The sequence below is a fragment of the Curcuma longa genome, chromosome 1 (genome assembly GCF_044706935.1).
Source record: "Curcuma longa cultivar G26 ecotype Majalengka, Jawa Barat chromosome 1, ITB_CL_G26_1.1, whole genome shotgun sequence".
In the NCBI taxonomy this organism is placed as follows: domain Eukaryota; kingdom Viridiplantae; phylum Streptophyta; class Magnoliopsida; order Zingiberales; family Zingiberaceae; genus Curcuma; species Curcuma longa.
The window spans coordinates 11,005,289-11,032,575 of NC_133861.1; the positions used below are offsets into that span (position 1 = coordinate 11,005,289).

At 35.4% G+C, this 27,287-nt stretch overlaps 3 protein-coding genes across 7 annotated transcripts; 1 reads left to right on the plus strand and 2 right to left on the minus strand.

The window, feature by feature from the left end:
* The first annotated feature begins 342 nt into the window (after window positions 1-342).
* Window positions 343-1,608, plus strand: LOC141847198 (protein BIG GRAIN 1-like). The gene has a single exon (XM_074735185.1). The coding sequence runs from the start codon at window positions 353-355 to the stop codon at window positions 1,439-1,441; it is 1,089 nt and encodes a 362-aa protein (XP_074591286.1). The 5' UTR covers window positions 343-352; the 3' UTR covers window positions 1,442-1,608.
* Window positions 1,609-6,010: 4,402 nt separating this feature from the next.
* LOC141844864 (uncharacterized) lies at window positions 6,011-9,549 on the minus strand. Of its 5 annotated transcripts, none has more exons than XM_074732855.1 (2): window positions 8,260-9,549; window positions 6,011-6,110 (listed from the first exon to the last, which is right to left on the minus strand). In XM_074732855.1, exon 1 carries the CDS (start codon window positions 9,278-9,280, stop codon window positions 8,261-8,263), a length of 1,020 nt encoding a protein of 339 aa, XP_074588956.1. In that variant the 5' UTR covers window positions 9,281-9,549; the 3' UTR covers window positions 6,011-6,110; window position 8,260. The 5 variants fall into 5 exon arrangements, with proteins under 5 accessions (XP_074588956.1, XP_074588961.1, XP_074588953.1 ...); XM_074732860.1 differs by lacking the exon at window positions 6,011-6,110 and adding an exon at window positions 6,225-6,667; XM_074732852.1 differs by lacking the exon at window positions 6,011-6,110 and adding an exon at window positions 6,717-7,116.
* Window positions 9,550-11,450: 1,901 nt separating this feature from the next.
* LOC141845196 (uncharacterized) lies at window positions 11,451-25,711 on the minus strand. The gene is made up of 16 exons (XM_074733254.1): window positions 25,647-25,711; window positions 25,349-25,570; window positions 25,165-25,266; window positions 24,881-25,010; window positions 24,602-24,805; window positions 24,257-24,516; window positions 22,603-22,756; window positions 21,220-21,329; window positions 21,060-21,147; window positions 18,068-18,379; window positions 17,914-17,988; window positions 17,390-17,804; window positions 17,101-17,278; window positions 16,417-16,525; window positions 13,040-13,219; window positions 11,451-11,984 (listed from the first exon to the last, which is right to left on the minus strand). Exons 5-16 carry the CDS (start codon window positions 24,767-24,769, stop codon window positions 11,823-11,825), a joined length of 2,211 nt encoding a protein of 736 aa, XP_074589355.1. The 5' UTR covers window positions 24,770-24,805; window positions 24,881-25,010; window positions 25,165-25,266; window positions 25,349-25,570; window positions 25,647-25,711; the 3' UTR covers window positions 11,451-11,822.
* Window positions 25,712-27,287: the final 1,576 nt, after the last annotated feature.

The following is a 27,287-nucleotide window of genomic DNA, read 5'->3' on the forward strand; positions in this document are numbered from 1 at the left end:
GAATGCTGAGGACGGGTGAGGATCCGATACGGGGAGCTTTCCAATCATACGCACATCGGATCCGATCGGACGGACCACAACAGCTTGGGCCCACACCTAAATAGGAGAATAAATAAAGGAAAAAAAAGAAAGCCATGTCAGCAATCGCACGCGCGCGAGTTACTCCCCTCGTCCGTCGCCATAATAAGGCAGAGAGCATCGCCTCCTTCTCGCCACTGCTACTCCTGCTCCTCTTCCACTCTTCCTCTCTTCTCCTTCAAAAGAATTTGAAATAAATAAATAAGTTCGATCGAGGGGGGAAAAGGCTTCTTTTTTTTTTTTCCCTTGAAATTGAAAAATCGCTATTGGATTAATGGAACGATGTGGGAAGGAGAGGCCGCGGCGCGGCCGCGAGTACCCGTCCTTCTCCTCCACCTTGCTCGACGTCATCTACCGCTCCATCGACGAGTCCGACGCCGGCGGAGAGCCCGACCCCTCCCCTGCAGTAGCCCAGCGCCGCCCGATTCCGCCCTCGAAAGAGAGGACGACTCTGATCAGACCCCGCGTCCTCCTGCCCATCTCCACCTCCAGTTCCTCTGATAACTCCAGCTACGGCGGTTTCTCCTCGTCCTCCGAGCCCGACTCGGCCGCGAGCCGCCGAGCCCGGATCCGGCAGATTCGCACCCTCCCACCGCCTTCTCGCTCCACCGCTGCCATATCCGCGTGCCCCCATCCTCCTCCTCCTCCTCCACTTCCCCGACCGACGAAGCGCGCTCCTTCGCCTCCAGCGAAGCACCATCGGGAGAGGACCAGGTCAAGCTCGATCCGAAACAAGCTCCGCGATCTGGGGCGACCTAAGACACCGGCGTCGCCTGGCTCCCGCCTCGCCAGCCTCCTCAATTCCCTCTTCGCCAACGCCGCGGGGAAACAGAGGAAACCGAAGCCCTCCCCGCCCATCGTCGTCGACGATTCGCCCTGCTCTGCGGCGTCAACGCGTTCCCGGCCGTGCCTAGTGAAGACGCCATCGTCGAGGCGGGGTCCGGCCTCGGACGACGAGGGCTTCAAGAGATCGGTGAGGTTCCACCCAGTGAGCGTGGTCATGGGCGAGGAAATCCTTCCCCGCGACCAGAAGATCGTGTACGCTGGTGATCCTGCGGCGGCTGCGAGGTTGGACGATCGGAGGTGGCCAACCACGGTGGCGGATGGGAAGGCGAGAGAAGATGCGAGGAGGAAAGTGGCGGAGATGCTGAGAAGCTTGGAGGTCGAAGAAGAAGAGGAAGACGAGATGAGTGATTCGAGCTCCGATCTGTTCGAGCTGGAGAATCTTACTGTTAGAGCAGGCGGTGTCGGTGTCGGTGGCGGTGGCGGAGGCCGTTACAGAGACGAGCTTCCGGTGTACGAGACGACGCATCCCGGTAACAATCGCGCTTTTCTCGCGGCCTCCTCCAATAAAAATTACTAAAATTGGCAAATAAATCCGAAAAACAAACTGTGGAAAGAAAACAGGTAGGTTGACAAGTTTCTGTGTGTTTTCTTTCTTATTTTGTGTGCTAATTCTTAATCGTTAACTGCTTGGCTGAATAGTAAAAATCTTGCTATCGTCGTTTTAATTTACCAAAAAAGGTGGATGCGAGCAATGTTTCAAACACTATTTTCTAAATTAGATAAATATTTCAGCTATTCTGTTTGAACTTTTAACGTTTGAATTATTATTTTTTTAATAAAAAAGCAAGGTCGAGTAGTGATTCAATGCAGGAAAGAAATTTTACCTTTTCATATTTGACGGATTGTGCTAATTTTACCAACTAGGTACATTTTGAGCTTTAATAGTCATTCCTTTTATTTACTGGTATTTTTGTATACATTAAATCGAAGATAATTTTTTATATAGTACAAAAGTGATAAATCTAAGTCTTCTTTTTACAGCAATTCAAATGTGGGTAAAAGATATTTACAAATGATCTTTTCCTCTGTTAATATTTTCTTGAGTAAATATTTAACTTAATGATATTGGAGTCACATAACTCTAATTACAATTCTTTTTTATAATTGTGTATTTACATCTAAAACTTAGAATTTCTCAAAAACCAATGAGAAATTACATGTACTATACAAGTGATCGATCTGCTCCTAAACTAAATTGTATACAAGCGATCTTATGAATAATTTGTTCATGAGCTATTATACAACTTTTATTATTATTTTTTTTATGTGGAATGAACACAAAAACAATCTCTTTTTAAGTTCATGTTAAATGTGCTAAGATTTCATTAGGTCACTCCAAATTATTTTGGTGTGGCCTAATCACAATGAAATTAACAATAAGGAAAGGGTGCATGTGTGGTTCTTTTGATATCTTTCACCCTCTCTTTTTCAGCTTTCATGAGTTCATGAGTCAAAAGAACTCATGGGGGATAATTCCATCATGGCCAGGCCATCAAATCCATCTTATCCTTGCATTTCTTTTTCCCTTTTCAATTCGATCACTCGATCTCTTTAAAGAGAGATACAAGTTTTTTAGGTGTTGCAATGTGGCGATCGATCGATTCACATTTGATACTGGTGACACAATTTTATTGTAAAATTTGTATCAATCTACCACACAAGAAAGAGGATTGTTGCTCACTTTGTAAGTTGATAATTAATGGCCTAAATATCCTTAAAGAATTACTTGAAGGGACAATAATTCGAGTTCATATATATTTAATCTCTTGATCTTGGGGGCACTTCAAAGTGTGTACCATTTTGTACTCTAAAACACTAGTACGATATCTTCTTTTTTCTCCTTTACAATGCACGTCAAATTAATTAATCCACGAATGTCTATAGATATATATAGATAAACAGGAACATGTCTGTCTAGGGTTTCTTGAAAATCAAAGGCTTGCTTTGCATGGCCACCCTACTCTACGTGGAAAATTACAGTACTCGATCTCTCAAGTCATTAACTAATCAAGGTTTTATACGTGGCACACTCAACCTTGTGGTTGACAAAGTGAAAGCCAATTTAATTAATTAATTATTTAGGGTAGAGGATTATATAGAGTAGGGCACTATATATACATTAATGATGCTTTGCCTACTTTAATGAATTGAATTAGGTTAAGCTTTGATGTGAGTTTAAGTTGAATCAAGTCGCATCTCAACATCAACAAGAGGACCTCAAAGACTAAGTCTATCAAGAAGAAACAATTAAATGAAATGGGTACCAAGCTATCTATGCCATGCTTTTAGAGTTTTTCCCCCAAGATTTAATTAGCCAATGCTTTATGATAATAGAAAATGATTAAAAAATGATATGACATTGGAAATAGACATGAGGGATATCCACAAGTGCCAACACTCTGAAAGATCACAAAAACTATAGCCAAAATTCTTGTACATGAAAAGAATCAAATGATGTTTCCTCGAACAATTAGCCAATCTTGTTATATGTTCAGTTGCATATACAAAGTCAAGGCTCGGAACTTGGGATATATGTCCTATAAGATTTCAAATTAAAAGGCACACTATAATTTATTTCTTACCCTTTTATCTATGAAAATCTCTTCTTTTATACCTTTATAACTCAAAAAGTATGTATATATTTATCTCTCTTTTCTTTTTTTCTCTAGAGATTTTTTTGATACAAAAAAATATAATTCCTCTACTCCTAATTAAAGAATTATTCATCCTTTTCTTCATTTTTTAAATATCTACCATGCATGAGGTATTTTCGGACTATATTGGATATAAGATATATTATTATTCAGACAGAAATGGCAAAGTTAAACCTCTTTTTTTAGCACTATTATTATACGGATTTAATTGTGTAATATATGGATAACTTGAAAGAGCTTGATGCCCTCCTCATTCTCTTTTTACCTTTTGTTTTTCATTATTTTCTTTAAGATCATGTTTTCTTGTCTTTCTATCTTGTCTCTGACAATGAGCTGTTAGAATTACAATTAAAGTTTCATATTAAAAATATATAAAAAAATTATCAAATTACAAGATGAAAAATATCTCTATTAGTACGAGATCTTTTGGATAAAGTCCAAAAATAAAATGATAAAAATTTAGATTTAAAATGGACAATATCATATCATTATAGATATATATATATTGATTACATCAATCTTAACGTAAGCTCCATATAAGTTAGATAGGCCAAAAGCTTTGAGCTATATATAGCTGCCAAAATAATAATAATAGTTACTTTTGGTCAACTAAATCATGAGGCATGTTCGTTGCAATATCTTTGCCTATATATCATTTGAGATTAGCTACATAATTAATCTTATTTCTCTCATTGGTGTCAAATAAGTCACCCTTGAGAATCCCATTTAATATCTTCGTATCCGAGAATCAATAAATTCCATCTCACATTGTTCACAAAATTTTGGATTTTCATTTTCAACTCCAATTATCAGTCGATAATTTCCACAAGCACATGTAAAATTTTACATTTTATGGGTCTAGATATTCTTTCACAAAATAATCCATCTTTTTCTGATTTCTTGATCTTATAATGAAATGAATAATAAGGTTGTCACCTTTTCAACTATTTCTCAATTAGGTAAGATTTTATTGGGCCAAGCCTTTATTAATTTGTAGAGGAGAAACTAGGCCAATTAGAAGTTGTTGATGTTTATATTGATCAATATAATCATAAAATAGAAATTTTGATTCATTCAGATCAAACTTTCTTCCTATTAATTTGAAAAGTTCTTCTCTGATACAAAGAAATGATTATTTGACTTGAAAAAGGTGTTGAAGAATTATACACAAAATATATGAAAGAAATTAGTTAGCATCATTAATCATTATACTATAAACTCTTTTTGGTTGAATGTACCTTATAATATAATAAATAAAAATGAAAATTATGAACTATTATAATTTCTACCCGTTAATTAACAACTAGTGCCAAAGTACCTTTTTCTACAAATTAAATGCACCAACAACATAATCATCAATGTTTAAGCCGCATAAATAGGAAAGCCCAAAGCCCTTCACCTTGGGGATGAACAAAAGTGAAGCATAGAAAAAACCCTAGTCGCCTTCAGCTTTAGTCATAAATTGCCATAGAGACAGTTGAAGAGCCAGTAGGCTGTGGAGATATCGCAGAGGAATGGTAGGGTGGCAGTGAAGGGAATGGTTCAGTGAAGGATCGATCGAGCAGGTGCTTCACAATATTAATAACTAATATAGTTTACATATTGAAATTGATATTGACTTTGATACTTTTAAATAATTAAATTGAATCGATCAAGCGACTAAATCTAGAATTGATTTTAATTCGGTCAAGTTGAAACAATGAAGACTTGTTAGCTGAATCAGTTTTTTTAGTTGAAAAAACTATAGTTCATCATTTTAACTTGCTTGCGCTTTAAATTTGGAATTTAAACTTTAAAATATATTTAGGATCACATTAATTTTTGTTTTTTTGTAATTTAGATATCCAACTCTTATAATTTGACTAACTAAATAATGAAAATTATTTTTTGATTAACAAAAATTAGGGGTATATAATTTTTGTGAAATTAAAATGATTAAAAGTATAAAGGCATTGATAACTTTATGTATCATTCTAAACCCTGGACCTTTGTACTTCCTATTTCTTTATAATTATATGACATATATTGAATCTCAAAAACAAGATTCTGATTTAAGAGAGAACAAACAAAAATGGTTTACTAGTGAGTTTGAAATAAAATTTTAAGGGCAAGTAGAAGGGAATAGTGAAGTCCCCTCGACACAGTCAGATAAAGTAGACATATAGGAATTTTACTAGTTTTTTTTCTTTTTAATTAATAATATTTATTTGGTAAATTATAGTTTGGTAGCAACTAACGTATAATTTAACAGCACAATTCTAAAAAATTAATATCTATAACACAACTTATTTAAATTATAATATCACCTAAAATATACATATAAATTTAAGATTGTTAATAATAAAATTTGATGATCTTTTCTATGCTATTTAGTATTCAAATTTGATAGTAGTTAAAATATAAGACTAGCACCAATAAAAACACGTGGTCATCAGGAATCTCGAAGACGTCAATCGACAGATAGTAGTTTCCTTCTGCAAGCAATGTTCGTTTCACGTCCCATCGTCGATACAGATGTCCTCAGTTACAGTGCTAAATAACGAACTCCATCAGGAATAATTTTTTTAATAAAAAATATGTTACAAATATAAAACTATAGTAAGTCTTTTTTTTAAAAAAAAAATCTGAAATTCATGTAAATCCTTAAAAAAACACCGATAAAAAAACCTTAACCCTATTTTTTTATTTCTTTATAAGGTATATGAACAACTAACTTAACCCTACTTTAATAATACAAAAAGAGATCATTACCTACGATACGAGTGCCCTGAGGCATCATATCATACAGCTAAGGTTGCACCCAAAGCCAAGCATCCATCATCCGTGGACGGAGACACTTGGGAGAAGGACCGGTATTTGTCGTTGGAAGGAACGAAACTTGCCAACTGGGTTGACAAGGAATAGTAAGATGCCTTGTCCTTCAGATCAAATTGAGGGTCGAAAAGGGACATAGGTGAGTGGAGGGCCCAGACTGAAGAAATCTCAATCCCACTGAACCCTATCCAGAATGAGTGGACAAGTGTTTACATAAGACCTCCTACAGTATTCACCATCTCCTATTGATCCAGTTTCTGATTCTTATCTTATCCCTGTTTCAGGGCAAAGAAAAGGATTTCAGATCACTCTCCTCTATCTCATTTTATTTACATAACGAGTTGTTGTCCTTGACAAAAGGAAAAGTCCAATTTAACCACAAAGAGGCATCAATATCTTTTATTTATTCAAGCAACTACTAAATCTGAGTCCATGTGCAGGCACTTCTTGAACATGCATTTGCTAAAATAACCAGTTCTGGATCTGATAACAAAGGGCTCTGATTAGATTGGACTCTTTTATCACTCTCTTTAGAGGCCGTGCTGGAGATCTTATCCTTGCAACTGCAAGCCATTCAAAAGAACCACTTGCCTGATAAGAAGCAATATTCCCTTATCCATGCTGCTGACAGTTCCCATAAGCTCGGAGCATTTAATATGTTCCCGCACCATCTAGCAGAATATATGCTGACTCATGGATTGAATTGTTTATTGGTTTTTTTAGCCTTCAAAATGTCCATGAAGAAGATTGATATTGGTAAAACTAGTCAAACAATTCAAAGTAATACTGCCAACCCTAGTCAGGTTTGGCCAATCATAAAAGCTTGCTTTACCAAGCCGTCAGCTTAAGATAACTAGGGCTATCAAACTATGTTATTGAAAGAAATATATCCACCAAACAACAATAAAATAATTAAATAAGTAAATGGCTAATACATCCATTGAATTCTGGGACATATTCGATGATGCTAGACAGGAGCAATAACAGTGAAGGCATTTATCAGAGATCAGCGTGCTGTTCTAGGTTGCTGTCAAATCTCATCCATGGTGTGCATCTCCTCCCTCACTTAGAGGTCGAGAAATCAAAGCTAATATTCATAATGACAAAGAACAAGTTTACCTAAATCGAACAATGAAATGAAAATTGCTGTATCACACTGTCCATTGAAACAAAAGACACTGTAAAAGAGTGGAAGAAGACGAGGAGGAGTGGAAGAAGATGAAACCAATCCTCCTTAGAGAAAAAGGTTATTAGCAACAGCTAAGTTCCCCGGTCCCCGCACCTTTATCGAACCCAATCCAAAATAAGAGGACAAGAACTTGATGTGCTCGTAAGAGCCCCACAATGATATAAGATTTCTTAGTCGTGATATGATTCTCACTCTTTAGCTTACTGTTGTCCTCTTCAAATAGTTCCCATCAATGCTCTCACAGTTCAAGCATTTGTATTTAGCAACCATTATTAGTCTACAAAATGGTAGGTTTGGGACAAAAAATTGGCAGGCATTTCAAAATTCTTCAGCAAAAACTGTAAGCAATCATCCTTTGAATGATCAAAATATATTCAACCTAGTCTTCTGTGAGCTTCACACCTGAACACTCTTACAACCCCTCATTTCCCATCCCTTCTGAACAAAAGATTCACTTCTAGATGTTTGAATCAGAAAGCAAGAAAGTTTACCTTTTATTTGGTTATAAAAAACTCATATCCTAGATAGTTTGAATCAGGACATTTCATTAGTAACAAAGGATTCGACCTCAGGAACTGTGATTTATAGTTCTACTAAATATATACATAAAAAGAAACTGAAAGAAGAAAATTGGAGAGGGCATAAACAGAAAAGAAAAGATTATTTAGCTTGAAGTACCTCATGGAGATTCTTTGGTTGAAAGCCTCTTCAAGAGCTCATAGGTGGTGATCATGGTGGCGGCGGACAATGACATCGAAGCCCATCTCGGACCCAGCCCTCGGTAGCATGCTCCCCAACCCCCTTCCCTCAGAAGGCTCCTCACTGTTCGCCCAATTGTCATCCTCTCACCCTCACCATCCAACACCTGCATCCTTGTCTTGATTGTGTCAAGCGGCATCGTTATGACCGCGGACGCTCCACCAGCCACCGCTGCGCTCACCCCCTGCACTGCCATTACAGCTCCGTAACTCGGCCTCAACTCGCCACCACCTTCGGTCATGTGGTAGCCGATACCGCTCCAGATGAGTCTCTGAGAGAGGTTGTAGGAGGCCCACCAAACGGCGTTTGATGGCGCATAGGTGAGGATCGACATTCCGAACCCTCTGTAGAGGCCGCGAAGGCCGTCGGAGCAAAGGATCTTCTTGAAAGCGTCGACACCACCGCGGTACTTAGCGGCGGCAGCGGAGCCCTGCACCATGAGGCGTTGGCTGACCACATCGATCGGCGTCCAGACGAACTGGGCGGCGATGGCCGCGCTAAGGCCGGCGGCAGCGGAGGCGGCAGCCGAAGCTGCAGGCTCAGGGACGCCGAAGCGGAGGGTCGCTGTGCCGACAGCGCTCTTTGTGGCCTCGAGTGCGCCCATGTAAAGCGCCCGTGCGGGGACGGTACCTGCGAGGGAGGTGGCGAATCCACGGTAGAATCCACGGGGTCCCTCATGGCGGAGGATGGACGCGACCGCGCGAAGGAGGCACGGAGACGGCGGCTGCGCAACCTGAATCCGAGTCTTGAGGACGACAGCCGGGTAGAGAGCCGCAGACACGCCGGAGAAAAGCGCCGCGCCGAGGACAAAAAAACGCCACTTGTCGAGCTTCTCCCAGTCCACCTCCGCCGGCAAGTGGATCTCCACTTCTGCCGTAGCCGCCACACTCTCTTCCTCCTCCTCCTCCTCCTCCGCCCCTGTAGCGGCCATATAGCTCATCCTCCCTACTCGATCTCTCTATCAAACCCTCGACCTCTCTTCCATCTCCACAGAAAACCCCTATGAGAAGCCTAATCCTAATCTATCCACACTATATTAAGCAACAACTGCAACGTATTCAGACGAAGAGGAGGTGTAAGAATCGAAGCTTCTCTGTCAACTCTCGAGAGGAGATCCTCATCGGAGTAAGCTCTCCGTTCATCGACGACATGGGCGCCTCGAGAGCAAGATCCAGAGTCGCGCGAGAAAAGGGACGACGACGAAGCCTGTGCCTTGGGTGCGGTTAGAGTAGGGGTTAGTACTATTTATTAGATCTAAAAGGGGCTTAATTGCATATTTCTAGGCCCTTTCTACCGACGACCAAACGGACACGTGTAATTTTACAACTGATGATCCCATTTTGGGGCCCTCAAAGCCAGTTTACCAAGGCACCAGGACGACGTGTCAGGCTTTACCGCTTTCGACGACACAGCTCGCGCACTTTTGGATTGTTACGTTTCCACTTTTCTACCGAACATCTGCTTGGGCAAATGCCTGGAACCATGACCATTATTGAGGCGAGATTATTGGGTATAAATAAATGGGAAGAAGAAAATATACCATAGTTTACTCCTCTGCTGCCCGAATCTTACCCAAAACATACCCACGATGAGACTGCGGGTCCCTTTGTTGAGGCTGTTACCCACTGTGGGTGTCGATTTTGAGTACGAAAGACATTTGATCCTCCTGCGGTTCGCGGGAGCCGGTTGGATACGGTGGTGGGCCGAGCCGGTCCGAGGCGATGGTCCCGGATAAAAAGGAAGCCAATGAAATGATGAAGGGCACGTGTTTCGCTTTCTCCTGTGATATGCTTAGTTAGTGGTGCCAATAGTATTTGAAAAAGAATATATCCTACTTTTGCTGACGTAAGCTTAGATCCTTGGACCTGATGATTTAAATTTTAAAAACTATAAATTTCATAAAACAGAATAATTTTTCAAAACTGAAAAAATAAATATAAAAATTATAAAATTTAACATTTAAATTCATATTTGTATTTTTCAAATTATATAAAACTGAAAAAAAAAAAAAAAACTAGCTTGGAGAGGAGCCAATGCCGTACCGAGTCAAATCACTATTTTGCCGTAGGTAACTTTTCAAATGAATTAATCTTCGAAATGATCCATTTAATTTCATAAAAAATTTTGATCATTAAAATAAATTGAAAAGTACAAATTATTTATCGCTTTATAATTAACATGTTAAAATTATATTCTTACAGGAAAATTAATCTACAATGCATCATCGTTAAAAATCAACTGATAAATACTTAATTAACTAAAAAGCACTTTATCGTTATCTCATAGTCCAAGAAAGGATTTCACACTTGTAAAATGTATGCTCATTGATCCATGAGAATTATTAAGATAGATTAGTTAAAATATTTGGAAAGAAAAAAAATTAAACTTGCATTTTTATTAAATTTATCAAAGTAACTTTTTTTATTATTTTTCATTAAAAGAGTCCTTCATTATTTTTCATTATTTTGTAAGTTTTAAGAGTGCTTCATTTATTTTTCTTTATTTTGTCAAAATTTTAAATTCATTGCAACTCACATGCTCGCTTAAAAAAATTATATTAGTCATCCAACCAATTTCACTCATGTCTAAGTAAACTCATATATCAATTTTAATTAAAACTGATAAATAAATTATATATATTTATTTATTTAAAGTATATTAATATAGCAATTTTAATGAAAATTATTATATATATATTTCAAAATTTTAAATCATCTTTTAATAAGGAATGCATTCCAAAAAAATAACTCCCAAAGATAAAAATAATCTTTCGTAACCAAAATACTGTCATATTTAACTTTCAGAAAATGGATAAGGTAATCCAATGCACTTTTCAGATACAAATTTTCAAGAACAAGGTAAATTTACCCACGAAACAAACTTTTCACAACATCGAATGTTTTCAACAATCGAAATACAACACGACATGATTACGATGCAATTAAGATAGAATAAGTATTGTTTCAGAGATGATAAAATTCACCAACATCATATATGTTCAATTGTCCATAATTAGAATGATTTGTTGTGAAATCACTTGTTGCGATACAAATGACAAGACACAAATCTACTGGTAAATAATAATTTTTCAGCCTTATGATTCCCTTCCATTCTTTGAAATGTTTGGTATTAATATATAAAAAAAATACACAAATATGAGACTATTATGTTCATCTTACTGGTGAAGCTTGTGTCTTGACATTGTGTGAAATACAAATGACAGCAGGTTCCTTGATTGCAGGTGACTTAAAAAATTTCCAGACTATGATTGACAGTCTCGTTGTTGTGTTATGAATAAAAGTGAAGGGATCGGCTTATTACTACCTTATTCACACAACAGCTCTCTAGCATCCAAATCCCACAGAACCCAACATGGATATAAAAAGTAAATATTTGGTTTTCCTTGATCAGAAATGATGTTTGAGCAGAGGAGCCAATGGCTCTAAGGTTTCCAGAAATGATATTTGAGCAGGTTCACTCTGCTAACTCATCTCACTCAGTATTGTGCAGTATCGATCGTACTCGGATGTGATCTTAAAAGCCGGTGTGAAATCTGAGAAAAACCTCAAAATTGCAGCAAGATGTTGCGAGTTATTAGCAGCGATTGCTGCTTCAAGAAATAATGATGGCTGCACTGTGATAACCTGCAACCAGATGAAATGTCAGCAAAGCCATGCAAAGCATATGACTTGTTTATCAAGAAACACAAGTATGAATGGAATATGCAGTTAAGGAGATATAACGGCCAGGAACTGGACGGTGCAAAAAAATTTACAACTTTTTCAAGTTATAAGCACACTATTACAGCTTGTCATGATCAACGTTTGTAAACATCTAAAATCTCTGTAAGCATTGTAAGCCAATATTCCCGCAAGGCACATTTTACAGCTTGGGTCAGCATATGGTATATAAAAGTAATCAACAGGTGACTTGGGTCAGCAGCATATGTAGTATATAAAATTCATCAATAGGTGGAATGTCGTAAGCTGCATCACGCACATGCATATGCACGCAAAAATAACAAAGATGTTAAGCTTTATGACCACCTCTTTCCCCTTGGCTGTCAATGATTAGAAAGTAAGAAGCATCAACATAACTTTGATGTCAGTTTTTTTATGATATGCAATTTCTCAAATTTCCTGTGAAGTTTCCGTGTTTCTCATTTATGTTCTATAGCCACATACATCATTCTTTTCCAGTTAATTAAAACATGACCAGTGTCAGCATAACTTTAATCTCATGTTTGTGGGTGATGACATGCTATTTGTCAAATCTTTCATAAAGCTTTCGATGTTTCTCATTTATCTTCTACAGCCACTAAAGATTACTATCAGCCAGTTTTAAATGGTTTCATTTATATGCAGACTAACATAGAACTATTAACTAAGGAGCAACCCTATGATGCGCCAGACAGTGGTACTTTTCTTCCTCATTCCATCATAATCTGAAAACAGCTCCAGGTGTTAATAGTGCGAGTCAGTCGAAAGTCAGACAGCAATAGATTGAACCTACTACATTTCATATTTAGAAGAACTATGTCTGTTCACAAAATCCCAGCATAGGTTGCCGTTACACACTGATAGCTGTAGATGTAGTGAAAGAAATGGACTAGTTATCTTTTTATCACCACACTACTTAAAATGTTTTAAGTACTAGGTTTAGTAAAAGGGCAATAGTTATACCAAGTAAATGAGAGTACCTTTTGTTTTCTAGCATACTGCAGAGCTTCAAGGTAGTATCCTTCTTGCAAAAGTATGGTGACATAATCATGATGGAAAGATAGCTGCCTAAGCATATCCATACCCAGCTTCTGAATTTGCAAGTTTTGACGACCTTGTTCCAAAAGTTGCAAGGCAACTTCTTTAGATGGCTCCAAGATCTGTAGCGGGGACATATTCATCAAGTATTAGTTGACCATAAATAATCTTCTACTGTGTAGTGTTTTAAAGCTTAGTAACAACTGATTTCCAAATGTGGAGAATATCCCTCCTTGAATATCCCTCCTTGAAGTGAAATAGAAAGTGCATGTCAATTATTCAGGTAAAAGAATTATGTAGTCTGCCAGAAAGTATGATATAAGATAGTTTGTATTCCCCAATGCAATGAATTAATGACCAGCCTTAATGAGGTTTTATATTAAACAAGCAGTTCAACAATGAACCTGGGGATTTTTAATGTTTTAGGAACAACTATGGACTACTCTTTTCTGGAAATGATATTGATTGGTTGATAAGACTACCAGTCAATTGTGTAGATATACATTCCATTTTTTACACGTTTTAATTTGCCAATGGTTCTGATATTCCAATCTAATAACCTTAAAGTTACCAAGATATATTGATCTTAATTATGAGGCTAAACAGGCACCGGAATTTGAAGCATAAAATGTTTTGAGATGATTAAATTAGTTAACAAATTAAAATAGAAAATTTTATTACATTAGAATGTAAAGGAGAACTCAGTTCTGGTTATAAGTGATATGTCTTCTGTAACTGTCCTATCAACTATTGGCAATTAGGATATTAGAATCTCGAGGCTAATTGCATTTTGCGCAGAACATGCCCTTTAATTACAACCAATTTGCCATAAATTTGATCACATGCCCGAGAGTATGAAATGTTTATAACAAGCATCTTGAAATCACCTCACTCGATGTGGTCAAATTGACTTTATAAAATTGTAATTTATATTTGCTAAAAGAAGATACAAAACCAACATGAAACTCCTTATACATTTTATGTGTTCGCTGTTCAACATTTTAAGTGTTCACTGCTCAACTAAGTGTTCAGATCAATTAGTTTGCAAATAAAACATAAATACAAGTCAATGCATATCAACTCTACCACGGCAATATAATGTGGTTTAGAACCCTCATTCTTGCTCCACAGACCTATGATTTGTCGCTGTGTCACTCCTGAAAGCCTAGTATGTTCCTCTTTCTTGGATCTCTTCTAGAGGTGGAGAAATCTTATACAGTGGCTATCTTCTTACAAGATCAAGTAAAAGCTAAGAAGATTAACACTATGAGCACTAGAGAAAGACTCAAGAGATTATATAATTAGAATTTTTGCTAGCCTTTTTAAAAGCTCCTCTTGGTCCTCTTTTATAGCCTCCAACATCTTTCACTTTCTTTCTATTCTATCGTCGATCAGTTGACTGTTTTCCTTATTACTATAATCTTCAATCTGCCAACAGTTTCCTCAGTCAGTTGGCTTCCACTATCAGTTGACTGTTCTCTTGTAGACCCTAGGTCATCCAACTGTATCTACTTAAGTTTGTTAAGGGAGTTCTCCTTATTCTTATTTCATTGTCCTTTTAACCTAATCGTACACCTCCCCAGCCATCTGTTACTATTGACCCACCACTTGGGCACCTCCGGTGTACAATTGACGACTAAGCCGTGGAGACACTCTAGCACCTCCCTAAGACTCTCCTACTCTCCAATCGTTATTTGTGGATCTCTCACACTCTAGTCGCCAATCGTCATCCCAGATCCCCCTCTAATTTGGAGAATCCTATTCCTTTTTGCAATGGTACTCATAAGTATTTCACTTCTCGACCAATTTAATGGTTTATGCCCTATGTATCTCTATCACTCAAATAGTTTGGTTTTGTGTCTTCTTTATCCTTAGATTATTAGACATGTCTAGGCATTTTCAGAATCATGATGTTATATCCTGATTTCTCTATTCTAATGGTGCTTAGGAGCTCATTTCTCTTCCTCCAGAGGTGTCCACCATGGCTTCTAGATGAGTGTTTTCAGTTAAGCGTTCGCTATATGTTACTTTTAATTTTGGTGGCCAAGGGTTACACTCAGATTTATACATTGATACATTCTCTTTATAGTGGCCTTCCACTCCCTAACTACTAGCTTTCACTGGTCCCTTCATCATTTGATATAAAAAATGTGTTCCCTCGTGGTGATCTTTTGAAGAAAGTTTATATAGAGTACTCTTTGTGGTTTGTTGCTTATGGAAAACTAGTGTGGTGTGTAAGCTTAAGAAGTCTCTATGAGAACTGAAACAATCTCTAGGAGCTTGATTTTGAGAAATTTAAATCCGCTCTTCTGCAATTGACATGATAAGTGTTTTATCTAAAGGTGTATTCTTTTTATTATCTACATGGATGATATTATCATCACTAGCGATAGCACCATAGAACTGCAAATTTGAAAATTACCTTCATCAGCACTTGTAAACTAAACGATTTGGTAACCTTAAGTATTCCTTGGTTTGGAAGTTGCTCGCTTAGAAGAAGCCAAGAAGGTATATATTGGATATGCTCAAGGAGGCTCACATGATAAGGACTAAATTTATACATATTCCTACAGATTCCAGTGTTTGGTTAGTACGTAGGGGAGCCACTAACTAATTTGTGTAATTCAAAAACTAGTAGAAAAATTGAACTATCTTAAAGTCATTATATGACATCTCAATTATTGTTAGTGTGATCAGCTTGTTTCTAGAAAAATCTTATTATGATTATGGACAATAACTACTACGATGGATTCTATATTACCCGAGAGGTGCTCTAAGGACTAGGTTTTTATTTTGTAATCAAAATCATCTACAGATTATGAAATACTTTGATACAATTGGGCAAACTCCCCTACAGATAGACAATGTATATCTATCTATTGTATTCTCTTAGGAGGTATCCAAAAGCAAAAAAGAAAATAATGGTTGCAAGGTGCAAAAGCAGAATATAACATGCAAACTCATTTGAGTCAGTATATGATGACTAAGCTAAGGCACGCTCATGCAGAGTCAATGTTTTATTATGTCAATCAAATTGCAATCTTTATAGCTTCAAATCTTATATTTTAATAAAGAAGTATATAGAAATTGATTGTCACTTCATTAGAAAGAAAGTTCAAATCTAATGAAATAATTACCTTTTTTTTGTTAAATCTGATTGATCTCTCTATAAATATTATAACTATTTTGAAGGGAAGTGTTATGGGTTATGTAGGTTCATTTGTATATGTAGGGGTTAAATTGTAACTTTTATATCCTTAATATGTATAGGTAGAGAACTACCTAGTGATTCCAAAGGAACCTCAAATTAGAAGATTACCTTGTTTGTAACAAAAAATGCAAGTTCACCATAGCGATTGCTGCGGACTAGCATTTGGATCACCATTGCATACAGGTCAGGATGAACCCTGAACTTTTCCTTCATAGAACTGCAGCCCATAGAAGTTTTTCACTAACCGATTCAGTACTAGGGAAAATAAAATAACCAATAATCAAAGCCCAATAAGAGGGTCTATGGTCTTAAAAAAAGGATGGGTCATATTTTCTACTCTTTGGTTCCCACATTGAACAGGTTGTCATTAGGACTATTACTGATAAACATAAATTCTAATATTTCTCTTTGAACACAAACTGCAACCTTGTTTGATAATTAGGGATCAGAACACTAGAATGGGAAAGGAAGAAGCATCCTAGCATTTAGGACTCTTGGAATCATAAACAGGTAGCAAATCATGAAAAGTAAACAGAAAGTGATCTTATTTTTTATACCCCTTCGGTATAGTATGATCTGTAATGAATGGGATGGAATAGAATAGCCTTAATAGTTTAGGGTGCATTCCAAATCAATTAAGTGATTAACATTTTGGTAATTAAAGAATATCATTCTTGTTCCATATGATGACTAGAATATATAATAAAACACTTGTCTTCCCACATTATCAGTTTAACATCCTCACTATATCCTTCTTGATTCTAGATCACAAAGAGGTCCTGAATATCATACCAGCGTAAAAACTCCACAATAATCGCAATCAAGTATGAAGGATCAGCCCCCAATTCTTCTTCTACTGGCGCAAAAATAGTCTCGAACATTTCATACGGTGAAATTGCCACACTAGTTGGTTGAGTTTCCAGCTGGTTAGAAACACCAGAATCAATTTTGCTGCTTCCACATTGAAGCTCTTCAGATTGTAAGGAAGGTTATTTCAAGTAAGACTGGGTTTCCAGATTGCATAGTTTCTTAATAAACTATGTAGAATTTGACAAAAGAAAATCAGTTGATAAAGAATTACCAAGAGGCTCGCCCAAGTGGATTTTCATGGTATCAAGATTTGGATTGCCATCCCCATCAGAAAGTGAATTAAATGATCCTTTACCATCAGAATTTCCAGCATGATTAACATTCTCATCGTCAGAACCTCCAATCATTGATTGTTTTGATTTATTCTCTGCAACTTCAATGATAGCTTTTCTCCTATTAATTGTTTCTCCAGAAGATTCTGCAGACACAAAGTTAGAGGAAGTTGCAATTTGGCCACTTGAATTTTCGGTTCTCTTTGAACTTCTGTTTCCTCCCTGAAAAGCATTTTCAACTTTCATGCAGTATGAATAAGATGTGACAAGTACATCTATCGCCCTTGTGATGATTGATATTGGCCTTCTTTCGAGAATAATAGCGCACATCATTCTAAGACATAATGCCTTAATCTGGAAGCCAGTCAAATAATTTGTATTATCCACCAAATCTAAAGCCATTGCCATTAATACAGCTGGAAAGTTGTAGTTAGAACCATCAGTATGATAACAATTATTTTACCTTACTTGGATCAGATCTGCGACGTTGCAAGAACTCCAGAATGGATGGAACATCAGAGCTACTAGCAGCAATAGACTGCAGGGCATTATAGCTTTTAACAATGATTCAAGCCTATCTTTAGGATACAAAGGAAGTGAAGAATACTAAAACTCACCTCTAGATCCAAGGAAATCCTCCACAAAAGACTATTATCAATATCACAAATAAGGTCAGGAACCAGGAAAATCCAATTGTCTCCATATATCATTGCACTATATGCATTAGTGAGACTATCCTCAACTTGCACTCCTTGTCTGCTAGAAACTAAATGGCGTCTCAACAGAAGTGGAAGTGGAGCAGATATTGGTGAGAGAGAATCAAGAAATATGTCATACATTATGACAACTTTTGCATCAACTTGATGAACCAAAAGTACATTGTCAATCACACTAACTGCAACTCTGCTTGAGTAAATAGGCAAAGCCCCCTGAAAAAAATATATTAGGTATGTCCTTAAAGATGTTTAAAACTAAATGTAATCTCAATGAGTGTTCCTTGTGTTGCTAAGTATGTGATTCTCATACCAAGTTACTTACGTATTAACATATTAGTAAAATTGTAATTTAGGTAGTTATAAAAGCATCAATGCTATTCAAGGGTAAAATATAATCAGATGACCATACTGTAGATGGTCCTGCATCATGAAATGTTATTAAATTGTAATAGCCAAATTTAATACCAGAAAAGAATTTGCATTATCCTATGACGAACAAAATATAAACAAGAACTGATCTGATGATGAACAAAATGCAAACACTTGAGTTGCAAAAAATACTGATCTTTCTAAGGAAGAGACTATGCAACGACACAAGTAGTCAATCGCATGCACCATGCAATATGAACTAGGACTGTATAAGCATATGCGCCAAAGAAGAACATTTCTTTTAATACACTGCCTAGAATAGGCATCTACCTCTGAATCATATGACAGACAAGTAGGAAGAATGTTGAAGCAAGATACAATACAAGTTAATCAGCATGGAGAGTAAAAGCTTAGGGTCTGTTATAAAGACATGAAATTTCTTACATCTAAACTTAATTAAGTGACCATCAATATCAAAAGCTAAATCTGTTAGGAATTGGATCATAGGAATTCCCTATGAATTCTGTAAATTCGGATTTATCAATTCATATTCATAAAAAATAGTTAGTCTATTCCAAGAATTGTTATTCCTTTTGTATTCTATTTTTTAATAAAATAGATATTCATCCTCTATTCAACCCCTTAAAAGACTATTATGAATGAAGACTATATTATAAATGAACACAGTCAATCGGTTGGACGATTAGAGTGGTTAGGCTCGACTGATGCAAACAAGCCAATCTTACTCTATTAAATCCTCCAAAAATATGTAATATGAAGAGCAAAGCAGGTTGGTTGATTTGGATGATCTCATTGAGCCAAATGGTTTGACCAGGCTAGTCAGGACAAATGGGTTGGTCAGTTTGGAAGGTTAGTACATGTCAATCAAGTAGGATACTCTAAATGTGAAAATTAATAGTGGGGAAAGAAAACAAAATTAGAGGGAATACCATAGGATTTGTGGAGAGAAGAGAGATGAGATGTAGTCTTCCTTCTATTGGAAAGATTTAATTGAGGAATCTTATACATTTTTTGAATGGGAAGTTAATCCAACATCCAATGGTGCTAAAACCTCTTTTAAATTTTAAATTCAAATTAATTAAAATTTTGAATTCAAATTTCAAATAGGCTTAAATTATTTTGGGTCTAATTATAATTTAATCCTAACCCATGTGATTTATATAAATTGGATTGAATTAATTTACGTTAAAGTTAAGATTGACTCATGTTGGTCTTAGACCTTTTTATACCATCTTCTCATCACAACTCACTTATAAGTCAAGTCAAGATGAAAATTATATTTGATATGAGCAGTCATAAGATTATTAAGATAACGTGATTATATCTCTTTTGTGTGCATAGAATTTTCACATCTGAAAGTGAGAAAATTGTAATGTTAACAAAGGGAGTGACTGTCAGATTTACAACAAAGGTGAAAGCTCTAAAGGCAGACTTTCTTGGAATAAATTAAGTTGCAATTTTTCTTCTAGTTATTTTTCCGACTATACATTGCTCTATCTTGTTAATGGTAGAAAGCTAATAAAAATTGATGAATGACCTGTACAAAATTCATAGACAAACTGAAAAGGAAATAAAATCATCACAAACCATATCTCCTTGGATCCAATTTGTAATAAAGATTGATACAAATTACACAGTGGATTTATTTTGGATCTAATTTAGCAAAAGTGACAAATTGCTTGTTACACGATAGGTAGCTCTTATGCATTCTATTCTGTAGTCCATGAACAAGAAGAAAGGATTATGCCATTCTATAATTTAATAGGTCAAAGAAAAGAATGGTAATTTCTGGAACCTTTATGTGTAGTGTCATCCTTAGGATAGATGAAAAATATTTAAACACTGATCCCTGTTGTACTTGATGGATTTGACTTCTAAGTGTTGTGCAATCAAAAACAACATATATAAAAACTTAATAAAGCAGAGATAAGAATAATAAGATAAATATGTGAGATTAATACAGAAGGTGAAATAAAAAAAGTACTAGAAGTGAGCAATTAGGTATGGATCCAACAAATGATTAAATGAGAAAAATGAAATGAAATGTGATAATATGAACATGTGCAATGGAAGCCATACGCAGCACTTACAAATGCACACACACACACACACACACACACACACACACACACACACACACATATATAGAACAGGCCAGTTGCCCTGAATTGTCACTTCTATGGTTAGATGAGTTAAATCAATTAGAATCGAAGATTTAAGGAGTAGAGGTAGAGAAGAACTATAGTTAATACAATAAAAAGTAATTATTAGATCTGGATGTTCCTAGTTTATAATCCTGGATCAAGCCCAAATAAAATCTCTAAAAATCTGAAGTAACCTTCCTGTTGTCTTTCTGAAGCTCCACACAGGAACATAATGGTTCTATCATTAAATCAACTAGAAAAAGAAGAAATATAGCATACAAACACACAAAACCTTTGGAGATTTTTTATAAAAAAATCAAAAGAACAAGAATAATTACATTGGAACTTTTCACCCATACCTGTTGCACAACAGCATCACGATAAAATCGATATAAGTTGAGCCGCATAGCCACCCTATCACATTGCAGGCAGTATATTCTACCATAGCTGTCATATAAACCATGCTTAACAAAACAAAATGCTGGGCTATGACAGACAAAAGAATTGGACAAAGCTTACATAGTGACTATATGAACATCTTCTGATGCTAGAACAGGTTTGTGGTTTGCCTCAGACTTGGCCATTGTCATCTCAAATTTAGGCAAGCGAACAGTTCCTCCTGATGAGAACTGAACACAACAGCAAATTAATACAATTTATTAAAATGCAGTATTTGTTATAAACTTATACAAAATTAATTAATCAATATATAGTATTGAAGATATATTACATGACTTATACAGAATTAATTAATTAAAACATAGTATTTAAGATATATTATATAATTTATAAAGAATTAATTAATTAAGATATATTATTTAAACAAGGACAGTTCGGTACACGAAACTCCTAACAATAAGGAGTCCTGAAAAAGAATCAAACCATATTATTTAAGAAGTATGATACAATTTATACCGAATGAATTAATTAAAATACAGACCTTGATACAGTACTTGTTAAAATAAAAAAAATTAATTAATACAGTAATTATTCAATAAAAAATGATTAAACAGTAAGCAACTTATATCACATAATTTAAGGTGTATATAATTAACAAAGATACATAATTAGACAGTAAACAAATTATTATATATATAAATATATATAAGAGAATGTTATCCTGCACTCCTTACCCAGCACACCTTATGAGCACTTAAATTTTTTTTCATTTTAAATTTTTTTTGTGCTTAATACTATAACCCAACCCCTAAACCCTAAAGGCAAAATCCTAAATGACTTAACCACAAGCCAAAAAAAATAAACAAAAAAATTTAAAAAGAAAAAAGAAAAAAAAATCCTGCAGACATATAATCACGCACTGTGCGTCGCGTAGGAGATCGTTTTCGTGTATATATATAACTTAAGATTAATTAACCCGACTCCTGTCATGTTCCTCCCCATCCTAACACAACAAACCCCTCACACTTGTGACGGTGATGCACACAACAAAGATGTCCCGTAAGGAATCAACTATTTTCTATCAAGTTCCTAGCTTGAATTGTCCATTGAGAACACATAATTCCTTCAATGATGCAATTCCTTCATCTCATTATTCACCCAATTCACAAAGTTGTGTCACTCCCTCTTCTCCTCCTTGTGCAATTGAGTCTCATGTGCCAATGAATTGTTAAAACAAAAATTCGGGCCATGCGACTAGACGCAACTCAAAACTTTAAACCTTACTTTAAGGTGCCTATTAAAAATGTAAAGTTGAGACAAGAATAAAGACCATTAAGATTTCCTAATACAAAAAAGGCAATAAAAATGGACAACAACACTCACACAAGAATAAAGAACTGAGATTCCCAAATATAACAAAGCAATAAAATATACAATAGCACTTCACAAACGGCAGAACTTAAAGTTTGACCATAGTGTATAATATATCAAGTTAGATGTTACCTGAAACCCATAGAACATAGTGCACTGCATTCCAAAAGCAAGAAGAACCATCCGGCTTTCATGAGTATAGACATACCAACTGACATTAAATCGTTTAGCCTCCACCAACCGAAGAGAATTCATGTCAGGTTCATATGAGAGCATGTCTATGCCACTGCATTAATGTTTCAAGTAAACCACAATCAAACATATGTTTGCTGCCTGGACATACATAAACACTTTTTTTAATACAAAACTAAATGTTAAAAGGCTATAAAGGACTAATTTTTGTATAAAATATGGCTGCAAACTCCTATTACAACTTTCATCATCCTGAAGACAAGTAGGCCCCAACTATTTATTGCCTACATAGATTTTATCCTACATTAAACTTTATGCAAGGATACACGACTACTAATATTCAAATCAATAATCAATTTTTAATACATTAACTTAAATTTTCATTGGTTTCCCTCTACCTTTTACGATTTCAACTCTAATTAATTCAACTTGTTTAATAACAGAATTCATTAGCCACCATTTCTCATACTGATACCATCTCAATATATTTTTCTCATTCTATCAACAACTGGAGTTGCACCTAATTACTTCAATAGTAGTTTTTTCCCCCTAATAACCTAACACATTCAACTTAGCATTTGCATCTTTGTTATATTATTTTTTTAATGTATTCTTTCCTAATATTCCAAAACTCTAATTTATAATGTATGAAAGGTGGTACCACAGTCTTACTGAATAATAGGTATCTGATATCTAGAAGGACTTCACTTTCTTCCATCTTAATTATTCTCTTTATTCCTTTCTTAATAATTATTTCTAAAATTATATATTCAGTGGTAATCCTATTCAGTTTCTAAGCAACAAAGTCCAACAACGATGACAAGATCAACAGAATTGAGTGGAGGTGGTAGGTGAGACAATGTTGATAATTTTCTCAAGACATCAAGCAATGGAGGCACAAGCAAAAGTGGCAGCAACTACTGTGAAGGGTCTGCCACGACAAAAATCAAACACATAGATTCTCCAGCAACATCTAACAAGGGATAAGCTAAAAGAGGAGAGGATCCGACACCATTGGAGTTAGCGTTGCAACATGAGAGAAACTATTGAGGTGGGATCTATACCATGTAGAAATATATAGAATATTAACGTTGATAATCCTCTTCTTTTATATATTATATCCAATGATATATTTACACATAAGCACATGCACATCGTATATTTATCAGTAAGCCCTCAACAATGAACCACTAAGAAATGTCAATTAGCCGAACAATCAAGTATTTTCAGCAACGACAAATGTGAACAAGCACCATATAACATTTTTATAAAAGGATAATAATTAATATCTTATGCAAGAAGGTATCTTTAGTATGGCAGTTAAACTTAGTTGGTCAATTTAGTTACTGCAAGAAACCAACAAATAGTAGTTACCCTACATGAATTTACAGATCTATAATGATTGTAAGTAATATAAATGCCACATGGCCACATAAAACTATGATGCGTGACCTTGTTAAATATTGTATTATCATTACTCACTGACTCACTGATGAAATATCTTGATGAGATATTTCAAAACAAAACACTATAGATTAAAATGTATAAATCAGCGTTAATAGCTACTCAATGAGCAACATTTTAGTGAAACGACCTTGTCTTAATCAATATAATATCACAGGATGGGCAGTCTGTCCAAAAGAATCCAAGTATTCTCTCAGAGTCAGTTTTGCATCTGTGACTAAATGTCTGCCTGGTTTCTCTATTCTTGAACTGTATCTCATGATTAGACCTTTGAATCCCTATTAACTTTGCATCAAGGGAATATCTGATGAATAAAACAGGTCCATCGCCAACAAAATCAGAACTGGGTGGATCCAACTCAGGAGATGTGCCAACTTTCCAGGATAAAACCTGTAATGTAAAACTTCAGAATAAAACCAGCATTCTCACAAATATCCCTGAAGAGCTGATAAAAAAGTTAAGGTAATTGTATTACATGGTCGGATGATGGAGCCAGAATCAACTTATTCCCATCATCATAATACAATCCTCGTATTCCAGGAACATTGCATCGCAGAGGAGGATGTTGAATATAAACATGAGAGAGTGCACCAGAACCATTAATTCCTCCCTGAGATTGTTCACCGGAAGCTTTATCCGACATAGTGTATTTGGAGCTTAGAAACTCTAGCAAGGTAACCTGTCACTGTATATACTCATTTACAGATAAATGACACAAACAATATTAGGAGAAAAATAATTTTTGTAACTAAACCTGCTTAATACGCTTGAGTTTCAAACCAGTAATCAACTTAGACTTTCTGCTTCTAGGATATCCAATAGTTTAAAAGGGACTCCAAATAGCTTATCTTGTGCCTGAAACAATTTTACACCTTGTTTCTGATCTTCAAGGTCAAAAAAAAAAAAAAAAAATCGTATCAGTAAAGGAATGTTTAGGGGGGAAAAGATAGAAATTCATGGTGCGGTAATTATTCTGCAAACTCCAAGATAATTCACAGACATGAAAATGTTCTTTTGAAAGAAAAATTGTTCAGATACCGTGCTCTGCATGCATGCTTTTAGTGCAAGGAATTCATTCAAACACATATCACGCTCTATCTCCGGAACTTTTTTTGCGATGCACAACCCATATTCTTTTGACTGAAGAGACGTTAAAAAAAATTAATAACAAAAAAAACATATATTCTAACTGGGTAAGTTCGGATGACTAATTTTTACCGACCTGAGAAGCACAATTGAGCAATACACGCTTCAACGTAGAAACAGTCTGTCTCTCCTTCATTTAGATCCTTGTCAAAGCAAGCAAATACATGAAAGGATCTACAAATAACCAGCAACCGCACCACAGTTCCACAAAATCCAAACAACAAATGCAACTAGGGTTCCGCCCGAGTGAAAACGCAATGCGAATTCTAGAAAACGAAGTTGAAGTAGATCACTGAAACTACAAACGACATAAAACTTGAAATCGAGATCTCACAGTAGGGATCAGAAAAAAGCGATCGAAAAGTTAGATGTACCGGGTTGTGCCACAGAGAACCAAACACCAGTACGGACGTGATTGAACTACCGGTCAAGAACGAACGGCAAAAGAAGGACTTATATTCAAGAAGCAATGTGCCCAGTCATAAAGCCGATGTCGTTCCTGCCCTTCCTTCAGTTTCGGCCCATCATTACAGGCCCTGTACAAAATAATAATAATAATAAATAAAAGTCAATACTACACTTAGCCGCTTTAATTATAAATGTTATTTTTATTTATTTATTTTTTTTAATCAAGTATCCCGGCGTTCTATCCGACTAATCTTGAAATTAGACGGTCTCTAAGACCAAATCAAGCAAGCTTTTTCTTGTCGATTGGCGATATAATTATTATCAATTTATTATTAGTCTTGTTACCTCTACCATGATGTATCAATTAGTTGTTTGCTTTAAGTGTGTTGACTCTATTAGAAAAAATCTCTTTTGGCACCAAAGCCAAGCACAATCTATCAATTAGTTGTTTGCCTAACAGCCTAGCTTGGATAGCAAAACGAACCGGAAGGAGTGGCTCGGCCCTCAAGTCAAGCTAAGACAATTGACCTCATTGCATGCCAACCAGACACAACACAATCTATATGTCGAGCCCAACCCAAATATTTAAAAAAATTTAAAAATTATAAAATAATTTAAAGAAATTATAATACATAATTTAAAACTATGATATATTTATTAAGAACCTAAGTGTTAATGCAATCACGTTAGAGTTTGATTATAAATTTTAATATTTGTATAAAAAAATTTAAATCATGTTGTATTTGACACGTGTTTAATTTGCGTAAGAGTTTGATAGAACACATATAGAATTTCAAAAGCTAAAACAATTGACTAGGTAAGTGAAGTCAAGTGATGGATGATGGCTTTTCATAAAAATTTTAAAATTCCAACAGATCTTTTAAAATTAAATGGAGTTTTACAAACTTTTATTTTTCTCATAAAAGATAAAAAGATATTAGATATTTCAGAATGACTTATCGAGAGAGTCATAAACCTCATAAATTTTAAAAATTCCAACATATTTTTAAAACTAAATAGAGTTTTATAAAATCTTATGTTTGCCATAAAAGATAAAAATAATAGACATTTTAAAATCACTCATCAAATCATGGAGTAGAAAAAAAAAGCATAAACCATATTATAAGTCTACTTTGTGATATGTTTGAACTATTGTGTTGAATTTTATTTGCCTGTAATTTTATGTGATGCCCCCTTTGCTCATCCAATCGTATACATTCGATCTTAGAACTAGTAAATTTACAATACATTTAAAATTACAATACTTACATTATGTAGTTTAAATTAAAAAAACTAATTTAAAATTTAGAGATAAATATTAAGGACCTAAGTTTATTTATAAGTAAATTACAATACATTTATTTTAAAAACTAATTGAATTGAAAGATGCAATTTCATTGAGCCAGAATTAAACAACTCGATCTAATTCCTCTCCTTTCAAATACGGTAACTTTCTTCGATTGACACATGGGTAGTGTGTAATCTTTCTAAGTGTGCTATTTTCACATACGGTAATCTTTCAAATTGTTCACTTCATCCATCAGTGTCCACCGCAGGTTTACAAGATAGTAAAAGGTTAAGGTGCATATCCAAATCAGTGAGAGGAA

Coding starts and splice junctions, on each gene's coding strand:
- LOC141847198 (XM_074735185.1), top strand. CDS start 353: ATGGAACGATGTGGGAAGGAGAGGCCGCGGCGCGGCCGCGAGTACCCG.
- LOC141844864 (XM_074732855.1), bottom strand. CDS start 9,280: ATGAGCTATATGGCCGCTACAGGGGCGGAGGAGGAGGAGGAGGAGGAA.
- LOC141845196 (XM_074733254.1), bottom strand. CDS start 24,769: ATGTCGGATAAAGCTTCCGGTGAACAATCTCAGGGAGGAATTAATGGT. Junction 24,517..24,601: donor TGGCTCCATCATCCGACCAT/GTAATACAATTA, acceptor TTTACATTACAG/GTTTTATCCTGGAAAGTTGG. Junction 16,526..17,100: donor ATTGTGGAGTTTTTACGCTG/GTATGATATTCA, acceptor TATGGGCTGCAG/TTCTATGAAGGAAAAGTTCA.